Here is a 20,903-nt window from a genome sequence, read left to right on the forward strand (position 1 = left end):
CGATTAACCGTGCACGAACCCTTTGCGTGTCGTTTGCTTCAGATCAGTGTCGTTTTATCTCGTCGTTGTTACTGGCTATCGGTCTTATCTGTGCCTCAGAAACAGCCACCAAAAAAGCACCACAGCGCTACCCTGTTCGCCTGCTTATTTCGATATGATTTTTGTAACTATCAAACAAAACAACAAACAAACACAGAGATCCGTAATATGTTTTTTCTTAATTCGGCTAATTCTAGTTTGCTAGCTGTTGCTACTGGCGGCCTCGTATCGAATGTGATTTCCAAAGCCAATGAAATGTCTCTGTTCCTTTTATGATAAATTCCTGTAAGTACCGTAGGGTCGGTAATTCTCTGATGATCATTTGAATTTTCTTTTTTTTCCTGTTTGTCTGATCCGCATCAGAATACCTTCATGTTACTTCCTCGTCGACTACGACCAAGAAACTGCTGCTGGATAACCGACAGACTGAATTGGCGCCATCCGAAATTGCCATAGATATATCACTACCGATAGTCGAATGATGGATGAATGATTTCTGTACCGTGATTTAACCCCCGCAGATATCGATGCACCCCTTGATGGGTTGTTGCTACTGCTGTCGTTGCCCTTTTAATTGTTGGTTTGCTTGAAAACAACTAGTCATATGGTGATGGTAATGATTACTACTACTAATATTATTTTGTTGTTGTCGTTATGAGAGTAGGGTAAAGATGTCAATGTTGTTGTTGGCATCCGAATACATCATCTCTTTACCCTTCGCTATATTACTGCGTATAGATACTTTCGTTGCTACAGCTCGTTGCTGTTAACTGGTCCTTGTTGTTACTTTTCTACTTGTTGTTGTTGTTGTTGTTGTTGTTGTTACTATTGTATGATGAATTGATAACAATAACGAAAAGCAGAGTTGTCAGATCAAGGTACACGTTCGTTTATAGCGATAGCATTAAAACGTTGATTGCGGTTATTGTTGGCGCTTTCATTGCATTTGTGTATATGATCTCTTTGAGTCTATTTTGCCGTCCTCCACTGTTGTACCATTCCAGCGTTGTGCATTTGCTATTTAGCTATAACAGCTGTTAGTCGATGAGAGATACTGTTCCTTTCGAGACGATTTCTATTGATATTTGCCGACTGAATTTTTCTGCTGCTCCTAGTGTTGCCACTATTATTCTTGCTACTGAAAGATGCAACGCTAATTTCGAAGATATACGCAGGCACACTTTTGACGTCCTTTGAAATCTTCTTCCCCTTTCCAGTCATTCGTTGCTTCGTTCGTCACTGTTAGATCACACAAAACGAAAGTTCTGTCCAGCTGTTTGAAAACTACGGTGCTTTAGCAACTGTTGGCATTGCTGGTACGCAGAGGTTCGCACACGTTTTCCAAGCAATCGAACAACAACGACGACGACGACGATGACGAAGGCCGTACGATGAGCAGCAGCAGTGGCAGCAGTAATGAAGCACTAAGAAATCAGCCTCTGCCTGCTGTTGGCAATGTTGTGTTTGCCTTCTGCCGGCCACCTGCTCGGCATCAACAACTCCTAGAGGTTGCCGTTCGATTCTCGTTAACTGGAATGATAGAGCAATACCAAATAAAGTATGGATCTAGACCCTAACCGCGTTACCAGGGGGCCTTCTCGCCGCTCACTGGACGGCCATAATCCCACACATTGTGCTGTACGCCAAGATGCTTCTGCTGCTGCTGTTGCTGTTGTTGTTGTTGTTGTTGATATTGCTGCTATTGCCGTCGATACGAACGCTGCTGTAACTATGAATAGGTCGGCACATGCACTGGTCGTCGCAGTCGTTGACGTTTCCGTACGAGTTGGCCACTGCCGCCACCGTCGAACACACTGTCGCTGTTGCTGGACAAGGACGCGGTAGGCCAATAGACGAGGCCAACAACGCCGATAATGCCATTAATCGCAGCTGCACAGCGTTGTCTATGAGGGTAGCCGTTGATGTGGACGCTGCTTGGAGGTCGGCCTCTGCGCCTAACGGCATGTCGGCGCGCCACTGGTCCGGCGTCAGCCTGTCGTCTCGTTCGAGTGTTCCTTTGGCACTCGAGGCCTTCGGCACCGCCTGCGGGTGGCCACTCGCTCGCAGCCGAGTCTCCAGCCGCTCTCATGCAGCCTCGGCTCGGCACGGCCACCCGACCTGCAGCATCTCGAAGCAGAGCGCCGCTGCTGCTGCTGCCGCCGCCGCCATGTTGTCACGTGATCTGTCGTAGCCCACCGTCTACCCCCTATAGGCCACATCCTACCCTCACATACAGCGTTCTCCAACCTCTATTCCATCGAGGAGCTATCCAGTCCTGGAACCGAGCAGACCCCAAACAGAGGCTCGGTTCCCGCCGTTCTCTTTTTGTTTTCGTCTTTCCGAGCACCCTCTTCTGCGTGCTCCCCTCCTTTGGCCGCTAAGACCGCCGTCAAGGCGAGCAGATACAGAGAGCGCGCCAGGCCCTCGGAATAGTAGATGCAGTGGTGGCGGCTGCGAGGACGATGATGATGATGATGTTATTGTTGCTGATGATGATTGTGGCTGACGACAGAGCGCCCTCCGTTGAGCGCGAGAGATCTGTGACAGCAGCCACTTCGTATGTATGTATAGAGCTTGTATGTGAGCGGTATTCCTCTGTATCCTCCGACCTGCAGAGTTTTTGATCTGTCTAGTCTCCATCCGTTCGTCTATACGGCGTCACTATGAAGCGGCCTTCCATCGGCTACACCATCAAATATCCGCCGCCACATTGAGTTTTTGGGGTCGCTCACTGGTGGCGCTGTCAAGATCCACTTACCTCGAAAACTCTGGCGGAAGCAAATCTCGAACGACGCGGATAGCGTTTGCAAGACACTAAGCACGGGATATTATTTAGCTATAGGTTTGTAGCTGAAAACTGAATAGTGTGTGAGGGGCGCGAACCATCGGTATGCTACTACAATCGTGTGTCAAGCCCGATAGAGCTACAACCTCTTTATATGCGTAGTCAATTCGTAACAGGCAGATTTTACGTTGTAGAATCATAAAATAACACACTTAGGATATTTTTTCGTACCTAGGATGCCAGCCACGGCCACTGGATATAAGAAAATACTCGCTTCATGTCAGGCTTATTACAAAGAGTGTACGAGGGTCCATGCATCTCACTGTTCAAATGATAAACTACGTTTACTTGCAGGCTGAACGCAGTTTAAATCGTAGGACTAACTGCTTGTTAAGCTAGTGGTTCCTTTGAATCATTTCGCTTTAAAATGCACGGCGTCTTGTAGGATGCATGATTCAGTTTGTGGGCGACGGTTGCTTCTATACCTGCCCCTTAAAAAGGAAACCCTTTCTAAAACCCTTATATTTCAGGAATGTGTCAATTACGAGAGAGCCATGACAAAACCTGAGTGAATCAAGTGTTAATTGTCAGAAGTAACGCATTAACGTATCAACAAAAGGCTGATCGTGCAAGCTACAAGAAAAACACCTAGGTAGGTAGGATTACCAGACGCAGAGTTAGAAATTCAGTGCAGAAAACGGCACCATCAAAGTAGACACTTTAAATTGACAAATACTGCCTGTATAGTATCAGTAGAAAAATTTGTGACATGAAAGTCCGATTTCTAGAAGAAAACATTGCTAAATTGAGTTTTTTTTTTAGTCGCTAATGCTGATTTAGACGTACTTATGTGACAGAGATTCCCGCCGACTCATATTATCGTTTAATCATAAAATGAAAATAAAATACTTAACATTATATAAAATCCGTTGTATTTGAATTTTCGAAAAGAGATTTACAAGCACTTAGACGAATATTAATACCAGGTACACAACATTAGGGTTATTTCAGGACACATCAGCATTGCACTGAATATATGCATGGGATGCGTGAGACGCGTTGTAAAGCTTTTGTTCATCTATGTGTTCTGGCTGAATCGGCCTTTGGGGCTAGATAAGCCGATATCACAAGGGATACCAACTTACGGATACAAATTACGTATTGCTATTTTCGTTTTCAAACGAAAACTTGCACATATGTGGAAATTAATGGAGTTATAAAGTATACTATGAGTTCGATGATGAAAGGACCACCAGTTATTTAATAGCTCTTCATTAGAAATGGCTTTCATGCAAGCTTTGTCAGCAACAAGTGTTTCCACTAAGGGCCCAATAACGCTCCAGACATATGCTAATTTTCTATTCACGTTGTGAAAATTAGTATTTACTAGTGGTTAGTAACGCTCAGAAATGCTCGCAACGTCTACCCCTAGCTCATGGCGTTTATTTTTATGGTCAAGTGAAAGTATCCAAGCGTTTGGTCTCTCCCTACGGCCTATTGGCGTAGCCTCCCCTATATAGCCGAACTCTGTCTGCAGCAGCAGAATTCTACCGTAAGCTCTACCGTGGGGATTCTAGGACATTGTAGACAAAATGTTGTTAAATTGGGCCAAGGTTGTCAGGTCCTCGGGTAGCCCTCCTTAATACGTCCATTATGGAGGACCAATTCGCCCCATAACATAACTGTAAAAATGCCGTCATCCGTTTAACTGTGCACCTAATTTCTACATCCAAGCGTGAATAGGTGGCACTAATTCCCACCAGTCATCGTTCGAGACCTGTACTGTCTGTAAGCTGAAGCCAAATACCTGTCCAGCTATCCTTATAAAGGAATGGAGACCTCGAATTGTACCTTCAATGTATTCCTTTAACGATCATTTAGCCTTATACTTAAGGAAGAGGCAGCAAGATTTCGGCGGAGTGTTCTTTAGACATAGATAACTGAATTACACTCTAAATTTCGTTACACGTATAACTGCTTCATTTTCATACTCAAGATTAAATTTATTAGAGAATTGAAAAACTCTCTAATAAACTTTAGCACAGCTTCGTGTCTACGTTATATGAGTTGGTGTAACATTTTTAAGCGTCGGGGTTTCTCCACAAGCTTTAGTCACCAGCCATCGTTTGTTAATAAGCAAAAGACCTTTGGTAAGCATGCTTAATCATAATAGGATTTATTAGGATGTGTTGTCCCTACGTTACTTTGAGACAAAGGAAGATGCAGCTGGAACTTTTGTCATCATTGCTTTCGCCACCCCAAAGTAGATCGATTCCAAGCAACAAAGTCTATTGCGTTCATTCAAGGGTGAAAATTATTATGTTTAGGTGAATAGATCATGGCTACATGAATTACCATAGGATGAATAGATCACTCGCTTACTAATAGCATACAAAGGGTAAGATAAATTGACAGCATATAAGCTATAAACGACGAGAAAAGGTATGAACAATATTCGATCATCAATTTTCTCTATAAAGTGATTATTGTTTATCTTCATTAATAGGAAATTCTACATATTTTTAGATGTAAAGTTAACAATCAGGGTTCTTCTGTTAGTATTATCTTTGAGCTGGCCTAATATATTATATAATATATATTATAGAATATATATGTTAGGTATATGTACAGGTATTAGTTCTAGTTAGAGATATGTGTCGTGGATAGCACCTTCGAACAACATGAAAAGTATGCCGCTCGATAGACGAAGAGGTCTTTTATAGACATAGAAAAGAAGGTTTCGGCTTCCGAAAACAAATGCTTCTGAAGTATCCACGCATATTGTTTGAAAGATCATGTTATATATTTTTTGGCCAAAGACCGCAAAAAACATTGTTACCAAGTTACGTTGTACAGTTCATATTAGAAAATATATATTGTTTATATCAGAGCTTTTCATATTACAAGGAACAGGCCAATAGGAACAACTGAATGTTTCGCTTCCTACAAGTAAGTTCCCATAGAAAATTTGCAAGGAACTTATTCTTGATGTTTTATTCTAGTAAATTAATTTGTTCGATCTTGTTGAATCGATGATATGTACTTGTGTTTATGGAAGCTTAATCCATGTCACTTAAGTGCAATGTGGCTATACGAATTGTAATTATTGGAATTAAAAAAGGTGACACAGCCAAGGTTCTTAACGCTGAAGATTAGAATCAACGTATTACTACAAAATCTTTGTCCAGATTACCAACTGAGCTTGAGCATATTGAAAGCAAAATATTCTAGGACTAGGTGACAATGAAGCGTCCGAGAACCATTTTCTTGACTATTTGCATTAAAATCATAGATGAGTAGCACTACTGTACAACTTTAGGAAAGCAAGCTAAATTTAGCTGGGAGAAATTCATATGCTACCCATTTTTGGCTCAAATCACTCATTTCAATCAGGAATTGCTGACGAACATTTCGTTCAGTAACAATTTAACATTATTGACATTAAAACAAACATAAGAAGTCACTTATATGGATAGCAACATATGTCATTAATTCTGCTTTATATCAAATGTGCTGTTCCTTTCAGAATGAATAAATAGCGGAATTCATTCTATTACTATTCCCAACAAAAAAAAACTTTCCACCTTTTGAGAAGGTCAGATACGGAAACGGCATAGTCCAACCAAATAATGACTTTGTTCACTGACACTCAGTTATCGAATCATAGATAACTGTGGATGTTGTATAAAAATTATTTCTAAAAAAATCAATTTTGATGTCGTTTTCAAATTTGAGACCTCACCTATTTTGCAACATTATCATGTGCCTATTAAACATTCGAAGTATGCCTAACAACACACGAAAAAAAAAATAATTATAATACATGGCTACAAATATGTAAAAGTTGTTTCGTAATGACTTTCTTTTACCGTCACTACAAATTTATCTTTACAACTATGACGTTAGCTGCTCCGTGCATTTAATAGAATGAAATAAATGCCAAAGGCAGCAAAATGTGACCGTAAAATGAGTGAAGTAAATCTAGGTAAGAATTTCAGGTAAAGCTATACTGCTATGGCAAAAACCGTATGCATCTGCCGCTTTGCTAAAGTTAGCCACTTCAAAGTTATATTTTGTAATATATCCAGTGCCCACATAGATCTTCTGTGTTACTTCTATGCGGTCCTAACGCTTTTTTTCTAAAAGGCATATTTTTAACGCCTAGTAGCTAACTGATACTGTGGTCAACTCAAAGCAACGTTATATTATATATCTGTAGATCTCTACAATTGCGTCCGATATAACACTTCTTTGTTGGGCCTCTAGGTGGTCATGCTCTTGTTTCTTATTGACCGAAAGCCTACAACTGATCTTATAGGTGACCGTTAGAATATTTCGTTTATTTTTAAGATAATCTTTCTCGCATCACCTCGATTCCGCGTTAATCTATTTCCTCAACGAATTAGTTGTTTCGGCACTTATTTGACTAGTCACTTGTTCAGAGGTTTGCGTCGACTAGCAGAGATAAGCCTTAATAAAATGGGACACATAGCGCTTTTCAAGCAGTTAGATATAATCCAGAGTAAAAATTGGTCCTGGGATTGACAGCAGTCTCTGTTCTTAACGGTCCGCCCCTTTTACTCGACTGTGATCTTCGTTCGTAACTGCTGACTCCCATAGCCGTACTACGAATAAGATTGTATTTAATATTTATCGTGGTATTATCAGTATCTTTATTGGTCTATTTGATTCACACAATGAAGTAGAGAAGGAAAGTATATATATTTTAGGAGCAATCCCTTGTTCCCGAAAATTTTACCAGAAAGAAAGGCGGCTATCAAAAACATTTTGAGTTTTCTACAGGGGGATAAAATTTACTTCGAAGATATTCGAGGACGTTTGTGATATTTCAAGATCCGTACAACAAATAGACCGATTACGTGTTAAGGAATTATATCAGGTTAGAGATTTGCTTAATCTATAGAATGTTGGAACTAATGCGAATGGCTTGCGCACTTAGCAGAACCAGAAGTTCAGCTCCTGACATGTATTAAATTGCACGTTTAACAGAATGGAAAAAATAGACCTGGAATCACTTCATTAATTGTAACATTATGTAACGAGCCTATAAAATAAAGTTACAAAAGAAGGAACACCAAAGTATGCATACCGTTAGGTTATCTAGTTTCACACGACCACGACCAAGATACCATTGTTTCTAATAATGTCATTTGTTTAAACTCTAGCAACTCTATGAGGTGTGGGTCTTGTTGTTTCTGTCTCGACCTAGTAAAGCACTGCCTAGATCGATTAAAGATTAAGTCGATTAAATTGGCCCGGTGAACGTTCTTAGGCTTGTTATCTAGGACCTTTTTTGCGCATTATTTTTTTGCTGTTCCTACCACCTGTCAGTTAAACTGTGTGTATATCTTTTTAAGCTTCGCATTGTCAATTTTCAGCGAAAACTGAAGACATTCCTATAGATTTTTCTCGCTGACTTCCTAAGCAAAATGTATTAGTGAGTTCTGTAAGTAAAACCGGTGCCATAATCTGGCCCAGATATCCAAGATATTTTTTTCGTGGGGATGTGTCTATTTATTATACATATGGAAACATTTTACATAGATAGTGTACATAGAGCAGTTGCTGTTATTCTGTTGAAATTCTGGATATTATAACCCTTACTATACAATGAACCAGGCGTAAATACACTTCATTTCGTGTTGAAGATCGGCCGCCTGAATACGGCAGTGTTTACTAGCAGTAAATGAGATTACAAATATAAAATACAAGATATTTAATCACGGTGGGCAACCAATTTATCTTTATGGACGATGTTTGTTTTCATTTGATCTGAGAATTTGGACGAAGGTCAGTGATGATTAATTGTATTCATGCGGAGAAGCCCTACTTGCACACATACAAGGTGATAAACTTGCTAAACATTACTGCTAGTTTTCCCGCGACTTTTGAAAAATTTAAGGAATAGTTTTAGGAAACAAAGCGGTTCATAGTGGAAAGCGGTCGAAAATTAATCGGAATGCTGTTTTTGATATACCTCCATTTTATATATACATATACATGTATACAAATTAGGTGAAGCATGTAAATCTCCACGACCTCTTATTTGTATTTTGTGTATAAAAGTTGATGGTCGTCTTGGCAAGCAAAATAACAGGTACCAATTTCGTCATTTAGATTAGCAATGGTTTGTCTTTTTAACAATATCAGGTCCTTTTTGCGCCGTATATGATATTTGTTTTTTTTTTTACTTTTGCATTTTTGAGACCTTTGGTCTACCACCAGCCTAAGGTTTAATTCCGTCAACATTTTGTATATTTAGCACAATTCAACAAGTTTACGTCAACCAATATTGCTTGACGTATCGTTATGATTAAAGAAACACCGATGGCTGGTGATTGGTTTAGGCCTAAGCTGTAATATGCAATTGCGGTGAATGCTAGTTATGTACAGAAATGTGCATCTAACACAGAAAATCGTTGAGACGTGGGCGAGACGGATAACCATATATATATATATATATATATATATGTTAATTTTAATTTTGCCGCCTGTTTAATCCTGTGCAGACAACAACGACATTTTTATGAATTACGAATTATGAGTAACATGCTCAAATCGAAGTATTTACCAGCCTTTGAGAAAATGAATCTAAGAGCGCTACATTGATATGGCGTGTCTTACCGTTAGCTATAGCTCCGCACGCAGACGTCACGCCCTACGCTCGCTATTAGGCCACAAAAACAACAACAACAATGACTTTCCCCGCTCTACAACAACATATACCAGCTACAACGGCTCACCAGACGCGCACGATCACTTGAGCCGCAGATTTTCAATGAGATCCGCCCTTAGAACCGTCGACAATATTTTGAGCCAAAGTAGCACTCTAATTTTCTTGAAATTATGTCATTATATACACACTATGTATACATACGAATTATCGTCAAGCTAAGTGATACCAGTCTGGGGCTTTCTTTGTACAATTAGAATTCGACGGCATCCGTCATCTTGATATACGCTTAAAATGGCGCAGAAATTGATTAAATATAGAACCACTTTTTTTTTTAGAATCTCGAAATACCACCGATAGATATACACGAGGGTTTTATTCGATTAAAAATATCAGTATAATACAATTTGTGTGGGAATTTACCGGGTCTGAAATAGAAGAGCTCGAGTTTGTACCCGTTGATGATAGCATGCCGCTATTTTGTTGGCATTCAAAAAAGCCATGCGGTGAGTCACATAGGCTTGCAATCTAGACGCAAGGCGCGAAAAAAAAAATGAAGTTATTAACAGACACTAGAATAGACAACGGCCATTGGTGTGCGGTGATATAAAGTTGGTAATAGGTCAATGTATGATACCTGTTTACACAGTTACCCGAAGCAAAAATTTAAACGAATTCAGCATTTGAAGAATACCTGCGGGCTTCGTCTAGATGGCGCTACTCGTTCGTCATTTGCCCTCGCTAAGTGTCTAGCCCCCTACCTCAGACATTTCCTAGTATTTTTTCCCTGATTGTTCAATTTTTCATAATTCGATGGAAACCCAGCAGGTTCCTGTACAGCTGGTTGTTAAACGCTTCAGACAGTAAAAACCCCATTTGTCAATTTTTTTTGTTTTCACATTAAAGGCTTACATCGTGCAAGCAAGCTTTATCCGAAAGACGAAGAGATAAAATTAAAAAAATGAGAAGTTTCAAATTTTGCTGATAGAAAGACCAGTTTATGAGAATTGTTTTTGACTGTTATTAGGTTGCGTCTTGGTGGATTCCAGGTGTTTTACAGAGCGATCTCAGCTCTATGGTTAAGCAGGTTTACGTGTACTTGTTAGAGATAGCATGGCGGAATGGTGGAAAACGCAGATCGGATTGTAAGCAGTACGCCGATTCGCACGTTTTAGTCGTTAGCTATCGGCAAATTTCTATGAAATTAAGAATTAAAAAATTGATCGCAATGTTATGCATCTTATGGATGTGGTACCTTAGTAAGTGTGACGTTCGCTTACGGCGATATAAATTGTAATAAAATAATTCGTAGCAATATGGACACTGGATACTACCAGCAGACATATTTTATCGATAGTTTGATTAGTATTTAGAATTATTCTGATGAGAAATTTATCCACGCAATGTCAACTCAATTCAGGATGCGCCCCCGTTACCCCCAGATGTCTGGAGGACAAAAAAAGGACCTATTTTGTTCTGCTCGTGGGCAATAATGTGCCTAGCTGTCGACGATGCTATATATAGCATTCGGGTATATCGCATTAACGATCGTACGGCCGTAGATAATGGTGCTTGAACTTGTTAGAGCTGTTCAACGACGTTTTCTAGATACATGAAATTTGTGTTCGTTTCAAACGAAACAGAACCGTAAATTTAGATAGATACAATAATGTCAGTCCTTACGGTTACCAGATACTCTTGATTGGCAAGAACGGCTGGTTCGTGTTTCGCAATGCAACGTTGCTTTCTAGCCTGATGATTACGTTTTGAACTAACGTTAACCAATGGGACGAAGAACGTGCTCAAACGCATCGTTAGATTGTAGGCGAAATCTTTCGGATAACGATGGCGATGTATACGATATATAGCTCTCTGCGGCACAACACTGAGCAACTTAATACAGGTACAAAAGGTGACAAGATTATCTATATCAGATCGTTAGCTGGAACTGCTGCTGGCGTAACAAGCCTTGCGTGCAAGTTTTAGCGTTCGGTCTACCTATAACCACAGTTCTGCTTCATCTAAAAATGCCTTCCGTTTGGAAATTGCGGATAGGCAATTCAATTTATTGAATTAATTAATGGTTGGCTGTATGACACATACAGGTGTCTACGGAAGGATTCGAACATGAACTTAACGTATTGATTCATTTCGATTGGCAACGTAAGTTCGCGCCTCGTGAGCAACAGGTGGCTGTAAGCATGATTACTGAGCTCCTCAAACTCCCATCAATATGTGCTCTTCATTTTACTGATGCACACAGTTTCGACCAGGTCTGCTAACCGGGCGGGAGCAGTATAAGCGGAGCATACGACAGATCCACTTACATCGACAGTTATAGATGGATAAAACTATGTAAATGGCCATTTGGGTAATTTCTTTATCTAAGTGCTTCAATTGAGACGTCAAGTACAAAAGCTATCATTCGCAGTATGACCGTCGGTCATAAAGCAGTCACGAATTGTTGCTGCTGCCACACACACACACACACACACACACACACACACACACACACACACACACACACACACACACACACACACACACACACACACACACACACACACACACACACACACACACACACACACACACACACACACACACACACACACACACACACACACACACACACACACACACGTACGTATTAATGCGGATATCTCGAAATTAATAAGGACATGGGTAGATGCGTAGTATGCTGATGTATGAACAGCACGTGTTAGTGTTTGTACCAGGTTATGTTGATTCTGTGCCCACTATTTTGCCTATGAACTAAAAAGAAAACTAAAGTAATAAGCACGTACCCTTGTCCTGGGCTTCTACCGATCTGCTTTCGTTGCAGTGGGACTAGGCGGTGCCTATAAAACATACTGCGTTGCGAAAATCGTCAGTGGACTTGGTCTATAAAGAGACTACGCAACTACACAGTAATCGCTCACAGGTAATTTCGAAGACAAGCCGAAACTTATCAGTCAATATTCAAGTAATGTTCATAAAAACAAAAAGAGTCAGCCTTATTACGTGAACAAATTGAAACGGCGACCATTGGGGCTTTAGCTGGAACCACGGGTCCTCGGTCCCGTTGAAAGTTCCACTGGATCAAATCATGTACTAAATTAAATATTATTAAATTTGTATCTCGTTATTAGTACCATAAAATGGCAAGCTTCTGCGCATGTATTATCCGTTTCTCTAAAACACTATTCAATTCCCGAAAATGATTTTGACCAAATATTTTCTTTTAAGAATAAAGTCTGACCTAAGGACGTACAAGGTATACCTGCCAAGGTATAGAGCCAAGGTAAACCTGTGGCTCTATGCATCGAATAGATTGAATAGTATTTTTTAAAAAACAGTTGGTGATAGCCGGAAAAAAACCACAATTAGGAGTCATGACCATCTTATTGTTAATCAGTTCTCTGTCGGCCAGAGTAGCCTAATTCCAGTCAAACCGAAGGCAAACTTTTGTTCCCGTCCCTGGTAGTTATCATCTTACATAATGTCAGTGTACCTGATTTCACCAATCAAAATGCTATAGAAACTATCTGAACGCTAAGGCTATTACGAGGCATAGTTTGACATTCCTTTTAAGCGGTTTTTGAAGGCTCGACCCATCGATGGAAAAATTTTCCTTGCAATGTGATGCTCCCGTTAAGAAGCCGAACCGATACACTTAGATCGGGTTGTTTGGTAACACAATCAGGAGTTCTGGAATCAGCTGATTAATGGTCGTATTTGTATACAGAGGTGTAGACCATCTGCACTGACGACTCTTGAAGAGCGGAACAAACGTTCTTCGTTCGTTGTACAACCTCATCATGATATAGCAGTCGTGACGGAAATCCGTAGCTTAGCTCAATGTACTACGGGGCCGCGCCTTAACAATGTGCTATTTATATATATATTTTTTTATCTTCTAGATGAGCTTGCTCAAACTGCAATCACAGACTTCGAGTAACTTGTATGCAGGACGGCATAAACCTTGCAGCGTAACTTGTACACGGCGTAAGTACTCTGAAGACGCTGTCGACATTCCGAGTGACCTATCTGCATACTCGCATGCTAAGAGAAGGGATGTAGCTATGTTGGATTTGAATAGGAAAAACGGAGACATTTATCAATAACAAATAATATTAAGCTCTCTAAGACTCTAATTACCCTTGGCGTATATGCAGTGTCGCTTTGAGTGTGACGAACGCGTCGTTGATAGGATTTTCATTGTCTATTGATTGGCCTGTCGGAAGTAGGTACTCGAGAGAGTAATATCACCCCAATGATCGCCAAAAAACGAACAGTTTAAGAAAGCTTAGTTTATGGCACGCTGTCGAGGTTGCCAAAGATTAATGTACAATGGTTAAAATTCATGCATCTCAGAGTAAAATCTATGCCTGTGTGCAGGTTACACCGAACACGTAAAGTACTAGGCAAAGATCATTGCATTCTTGTATTTCTGACCCGTGGCCCCATCGAAACGAGACCGATGGTAACCGAGCTATGTTCGATTTTCCAAGGCAACGCAATAGTTCTGTTTATTTTTGCAACACGATGTTTAAAAGCCAGAGTACGTCATTTTTTTCGGTCAACTGACTGCCTAGCTCGAAGCAACGCTAATAATATAGTATCATCATCTTACTTTAAATCAATCAATGCGGCAAAGCTTGCTTACAAACCATGTTTTCCAATTAATATTGTTCGTTTTTTATTTGCCGTTTGCCGACCTCTATTAAGTGTAGGTTTTTCTGAAAGCAAGGTAGAAAGTGTCACTCTGCTGCTTAGTGTTTTGATGGCGGACATGGATGATTTTCAAGTACGAACGACATGTCTGACTGCTGGTCGTTTTTCTCAAAACTTCTCGATTCGACACATTGTGTAGTGTTATTCAACACAAACCTTATCGCTGAACTATACTGAAAAACGCAAAGGTACACCTAGTGGGTTTTCCTGACCAATGTCAGATTAGGATACGCGGTCGATTTGAGGATGCACAACCACAAACGCTCCGGACAGCCGTTCGGGTGTCTCGAAACTCTATCAGATCTATGAAATCGTATTAGAGCAATGTAATTTTCGTGCGTCACGACTATTTGTTACTGTGCCAGTAACAGCACTGGTAGATTCGGATCGAAAATTTTATAAAGCATAGCGCCAAGAGATTTCAACGAATTTTTTTAGTTTTTGCTGCGATAACAACACGTAGCTGTTGCAACATATGCTCTCAAATTAAACTGTAAATAGGCCACTCTACGAATGACTCACGAACGCAGTAATCAAGTGGATGTTTCGATACTTTACATATAGCTAAACTGCCCGTTTGGGTAAATCTCAACCTCACTCACTTAGACACTAAATTCATTTTATGTAATAATTGCTTTTTTTTTTTTTTTTTTTAGACATAGAAATTTATGCCATCCGACTCAAGCTTTTCGATCTACGCCTAATTTAACAGTACGATCAAGGGGCCCTAAACAGTTCGGTTGTTGTCTAACTGAACGACGTAACATTGTTCTAACCAAAAAAATCACGTGCCACGCCGAACTACCGTCGGAAAAGGACCAGAATTAAGGGTTATTCAGTGAAACACGCCTTGAAGACCAATAGAAACTCTAAAAGAAAATCAAAAAAGAATAAAAGCAAGCTTATTGAAATGGGACGCAAAGAAACGTAACGAATGATGCACTCTCCGACAAAATACTAGTTTTTACCAATTCTGAAACACTCAGCAAGGCTCTGACGTGGCGGAAGGCAGCGGGGTTGGACGTACATTTGAATGCTGACAACGAATGCAGCTGGATAGCAGTTGAACTCCCCAACTATTTGTACACTGAAATTAAATTTAATACTGTTTTGCGTTTCCTCGACATTACTTCTAGGTTGTGACTTAGGATCATTAGCCACCGAACGGATACGAGCTATCGTTATCAACTCTTATATGGCCCTTTGAAGGGTGAGTCTTCAAAGGCTATATTCATAAGGTAACATTTAGGTGTACAGAACACTGTTTCCGTAATAATACTTTGTCCACTGATACCCTTAAATTTATGGAAAAATGCCTATTTTCATCAAAACTGCGGACAGGTGACGTGACAAGCTCACATCATGATTTGCAATAATTTGGTCCAAAGGTACTATAGATACCAGCTCAGGCTGCGCTATTATGAACAAATTTGACACAATCACAGATGTCTTATTGCAAAAAGTATGAACCGATATGTCCGTTTGTGAATTTTTTACAAGATTAAGCTTTTTACCGACTGTTTCTAATACAGTTGTTGGCTAAAAATGTATGTATGCGAGATCTGAGCTGTCAAGCTCATTTTTTCCTTACACTATGCACAAGATAAACATATAAAGTCTACACGGTAGCAGCGTTTGCGCCATGCCCAAACGTAATAGCGACTCTCCCTCTCTCTCTATCTCTCTCATTGTTGCATTAGAGCTAACAGTATTGTTCCGCTAAAGTAGACGATGTTTGTTAGAGTATTAATCACTGCAACGTAATGACGCAATTTTGACATTCAGTAATTCGAAAATCGATAGAATAGCTGTTATTGGTTGCCGCGTTGACGAATATCGTTTTCTATGCGTTCACTATGCAGGAACTTGATAGTTTACGTCGATCTTTTTCGACCTCGACCGATTACCAAGGGAACATACGTGTAACTTCACTATAACTCTTCAAGGTAGTAAACAATAATTTATTAATTTGGTCGACGGAGTGACTTATCTCAGGCTTGCGAGCTGATCCGCTGTGCGCTACCGTGAATGTCCTAATATGAATCGATTGGGAATAGATACTGACATTGACGCTAGCTATCTGGTTCGTTAACGCTTTTCACGCTTTGGAAAGTTGTACGAGCAAATAAATAGTGGCGAATCTAAAATCATAATAGAAAAGTTATTACGACATTGGTGTGGCCGAACCTCGTACAAATGTTTCGTTGACTTGAAGAGGCGCGCTGTTAGTTCTTCAAGCTCTATTCAATTTTGTTGCCGGCTCAGAACTTAATTTAGGTGTTTTTTTTTTCAAACGTGGCTAAACACGCTCTCGGCACACCTATTCGAAATTTTCCTCCCAACGAGACAGGTTCATTTAAATATAGTCTCGTTGATGGGCAAAGTTTTGCAAGATAAGCTACGGGAATGCCGAAATGCTTGCTTTTCGGGTAGTAGACTTCAATTGTGCTAAACAAAAACGGTTTTAAATCTGTGCTGTTTGTTAACTGATGAGGTAATAACAACACCGCGTCCATTGTAAACACAGCAAACTCTTCTGTGTTGCGGTAAACCCTGTGCGATTGCATAACTTACGAGCGAGTGCAATTCTAAATATCCATGCCTTAAATTCGTTCTTCAAGGTGTTCCAGCAAGAAAAGAATGAGCATTTTCGTCTACCGCAAAGTTCCTTTAGGAGGCAACCTGCTTACTGATACACTGCCCACGGCGCAGTTCCGGCGATCACGCTTTAGAATCGTCTTCTTCTTCTTCTTCTTGTTATTTGTCGTACTATGTCTCGTGCTTGTTCGAAGTTCTCCACAGGTAAGTTGGTGCTGTTTTCTTTCTCAGCCATTGAGCATACGTTGCCTGATGAAGATAGGTTTAAGCATAGCGACCTTTTTTGCAGCGCAATGTGGGCAATTTATTTACAACTATATGTATTGTGCAAGATAACGCAGAATAAGCCAATACTAAATAAGTGTCCTGTGTGAATGGTCGATAGGGTAGATTATTTTTATCGACGGCCAGCTGAATTCAATAGGTTTTTTTTTCAATTTTTGTAATAACGCCAATAATCATAAAAAATTAAATATTTTTTTTGAAATCGAACAAATAAAAAAATTAGGCTATGCCGTCACTCGACGTGCGTTAAAAACTTCCTTTGAATCGTTGAATTTGACCGGAGTAGGTGGGACACAGAGCCATAATCTTTTATTGAAAGGGATCTTACATCTTAAGGAAGATTAAGAGACTTCACGTCGTCTTGATTTTCAAATCGGATCGGCAAATGAAGTGGAACATACCTAACATGCTCAAATATGTAAGATCACGCAATAATCGTAAACAAGGCCTGCTTTAAACTGTGAAAGCTAACATAAACGGCACAATAACCTTATATAATAGCAATAAACTTCATCATCGCGCTCGCATATGTTGACTTGAGCTATATATGATGACAATCTCATACTAAACAAATAGCTAACAAGCGATACTTTTGTTGGTGTTGCGTCGACTTTGGTATACGACAAGAGAAGGATGAGCCTCCTTTTAAGCGGAGTTAAATGGCCATTGCGTTAATCATGGAACTGTTCATTCATGTACAACTTATGTGAAGTATTTTAAAAACCCGTATTTATGTAAAAATAAGAAATAGTTAGCTTTCCGCGTACGTTACAGGTGACCATATATTCCGCGTTAACAAGTCACCAACTAAAAGGGTATGTGGAGTTTTTTAAGGATACCAGTTTCGAAATACAAAGAAAAGTTTCGGCCGATTTCTCCCGCCGAGCGTGGTTTAACACTTCACAAAGGTAAGAATATGGCTGTTCTCCATTATGTCAATAAGTAACTGCAATGTAACGGTTATGCATAGTTTGTTCTCAACATGTGTTAAGGACCTATTTTGAATCGTCGATTTGACCAGGGTAGGTGGCAGATCTTTTATTGAAAGAGATCCTAGGGTTTAAGCAAGATTAAGGAACTTCACGTCGTGTTGTAATTAAAATCTTATAGGCAGATGAAAAAAGGGACATACGAACATGTACCTAACATATTGAAATATGTAAGGTTACGCAATAGTCGTAAACCGCTTTAAACTGTGAAAGTTAACCTAAACGGCACCATAACCTCGCTAGCGTTATGCCTACCTATTGTTATCTATATTGGTTCACCTAAGCGATGATGTGCACTCGGCCCTCACGATGTGCTTAATCGCTGAGTAGACGTATATATATAAATCAGGTATTTTTCTTATGCTTGCTTCTAAGACCGTATCTAAACATCTATATATATATATATATATTTCACGGAAATTTTTTACATATGTTAGAAAAGTGTCACTGCTATATTTACTCATTACGACTACGACTACAGCTTGAGCAAACAACTCACAGCCTCATTTTAGATATTTTCTTTATATAAATGTTTATATTTTGTTGATAGCATGAGTGAGCAAGGCGACGTTGTCGTGCCGAAACCTGTTAAGCTCTCGTTTAGTAGAGTTCCATACAGAGTAATCCGACGGATTCGAGTCTAGGCTGTTTGACGATCATACGTGGCTATAAAAACAGGATCTACTCGTATACTCAGACAGATCTTGCATTAGTCATATTGTAAAAATAAATGTACAGTCTTCCGTATCGTTTTCCGCTTTGGCTTTCCACACTTGTGTGGCAGTTCTATAATATACAGATAAACATTCAGTGACACATCTATGAACGAAGTATGGTAGTATAACGTTTCCTTCATTGAACATCACAGTCAGAACACCAACTTCATATCCCAAACTCGAAAATTTGCTACTACCTACAACAAATACATCTACATCGTGCACAATCATTTCCGCGATTCTGCGTTGGGCATATATATTTTTTTTTCAGAGAAAGATCGAATATGTGTGTTGCTTCATTCGTTGCAGAATTCCGTAGCAAGCAATCTGGTGAGGGGACGTCTGTCTTATAAGGTGCGCGGGGGTCTTTGTCAATACTCCGTGACATCGTAGGCTTATGTTAACCTTAGATTCTACATTCTCTTTTTTTTTGTATCATGGATTTTCTGCTACGCTGTGTGTAAATTTGTTTTTAATTCTTCTGCAGCCATATCCATTTAAGACGTGGTATACTGTCGATACGGGATGACTTAGGATAGTTTTTGTTCCCGGAGGTTGATTCGCAACACAAATTCACTATCCTGTTGTACAAGTAGCTTACTTCCTCTAATAGCATAAAAAACAGCGGAACACGCGACCGTTACGACAAACAACAGCTCGCAGGCTTGTTTGTTCCCGACTACCTCCAATATTTAGTGTACTATGCAGCATGGTGGTATGATTATTTCACAGGGCACTTCAACACTTTCACTCAGTACACTTACGGGAACAAGTCCTCAGAGTAACCTATTTTTAGGTATAGCATTCATCAAGGTATAGCATCAAGGAGTAACTGTACGTACAAGTATAGCCTAACCGAAGTGGGTCTTGTTGAACTCCTTCAGGCTTCTGCCAACAGATCTGCGAAACGTCATAACGACAATACAAGCAGCTAGATATCTCATTTTTCATTCTTTGTTTCCCTGATTCATTTATCTAATAGTAGTTTTTGCCAACGCTAAAACTTGAGCCAGCGTGGCAGCATGTTGAATGTTGCTTGTGATTACATTAGGGGGGATTAGATTAGGAGATGCGCGTCAACCAGCCAGATCAGGCTGGCCTATCTAATAGGCTGTTTTCCTGTCTAAGTTGGAAGTGGACACGTAAGTTAGTTGCGCAATCGCTATTTTCCTATCGTGTTTTTCTTTTCCACCAGCTAAACGCACGATTTTATCTGTTATTTTTAAAATTGATTTCGTTGTGTTCACCATGCTGTACTGGGCTTTTGGACGACGCAGGTATACTTATGATTATGTGGAAACTATTCGACCTATCGGTTCTTGCGAGAATCTACGATTTCTATTCGTGGTGGCATCTGCGGTGGAAAACATCAACCAGCGTGAAGCTGTGAGAAGCACATGGGCAAGCGAGGTACGAACAATCTCAGGAAGGGGTAAAACCGTCTTTCTTCTCGGAAGTGGCAAAAACAGGTTCGTGAAGTTATTAGCGTAATAGAACTATTATAGAAAAATACTATTTACATGAAATAGTAAAAAGTACTATGGCTAGCAGTCGTGTATTTTGGAAACTCCTTAAACTGCATGTGTCCTTCAATAAATAGGCTAAGGATAGTTATCAATAAAAGAAACCGTTAACAAGTACTTCATGCTCATTATCTTATTTCTGTGACCTCTTATATAGATTATCAATTGCCCATTGCACTACGTCAAAAGCCTGTATACGTAGCTGTACGACGTTTTTATATGCTGATATGTTTGACGGCAGATTAACATTATGTAGGATGCTTTCTGAAACGAGCATAATCTATATTTTTATTATTGGCAAAGTGTCGTTTTAGGACAGGTTTATTTTTATGACAAGCGTTTTTCGTTGTATTAGTTCAAGGTTCGTTACTGTTTTAGTATTACGCTAATAGCTCCGTAAACCTATTTTAGTTCTTGATGTGCCTTAACCAAGTACATGTGTTAATTCATGATCCAATAGGATACATTTCGTTAGTTTGTTATGGTATACCTTAAGTCATGCTAATCCCGTATGACTCAGCTAAAGGAGCCTTTTCG

The 20,903-nt window shown here is 39.8% G+C and overlaps 1 protein-coding gene across 19 annotated transcripts in view; it reads left to right on the forward strand.

Annotated features, from left to right (window-relative positions):
- The window catches only part of LOC111247964 (beta-1,3-galactosyltransferase 5-like), an 89,733-nt gene that overhangs the window by 44,288 nt on the left and 24,542 nt on the right, over positions 1-20,903 (forward strand). For 8 of the 19 annotated variants that reach the window (XM_086984460.1, XM_086984446.1, XM_086984450.1 and 5 more), the window contains exons 1-4: positions 15,984-16,201; positions 16,877-17,057; positions 17,913-18,046; positions 20,121-20,312. In XM_086984460.1, the coding sequence (XP_086840586.1) occupies positions 16,896-17,057; positions 17,913-18,046; positions 20,121-20,312 (488 nt within the window). In that variant the 5' untranslated portion in view covers positions 15,984-16,201; positions 16,877-16,895. The other 11 variants (XM_086984449.1, XM_086984451.1, XM_086984448.1 and 8 more) reach the window with 11 other exon arrangements.

The sequence above is a fragment of the Varroa destructor genome, unplaced genomic scaffold (assembly GCF_002443255.2).
Source record: "Varroa destructor unplaced genomic scaffold, Vdes_3.0 BEIS01000003.1, whole genome shotgun sequence".
Classification (NCBI taxonomy): domain Eukaryota; kingdom Metazoa; phylum Arthropoda; class Arachnida; order Mesostigmata; family Varroidae; genus Varroa; species Varroa destructor.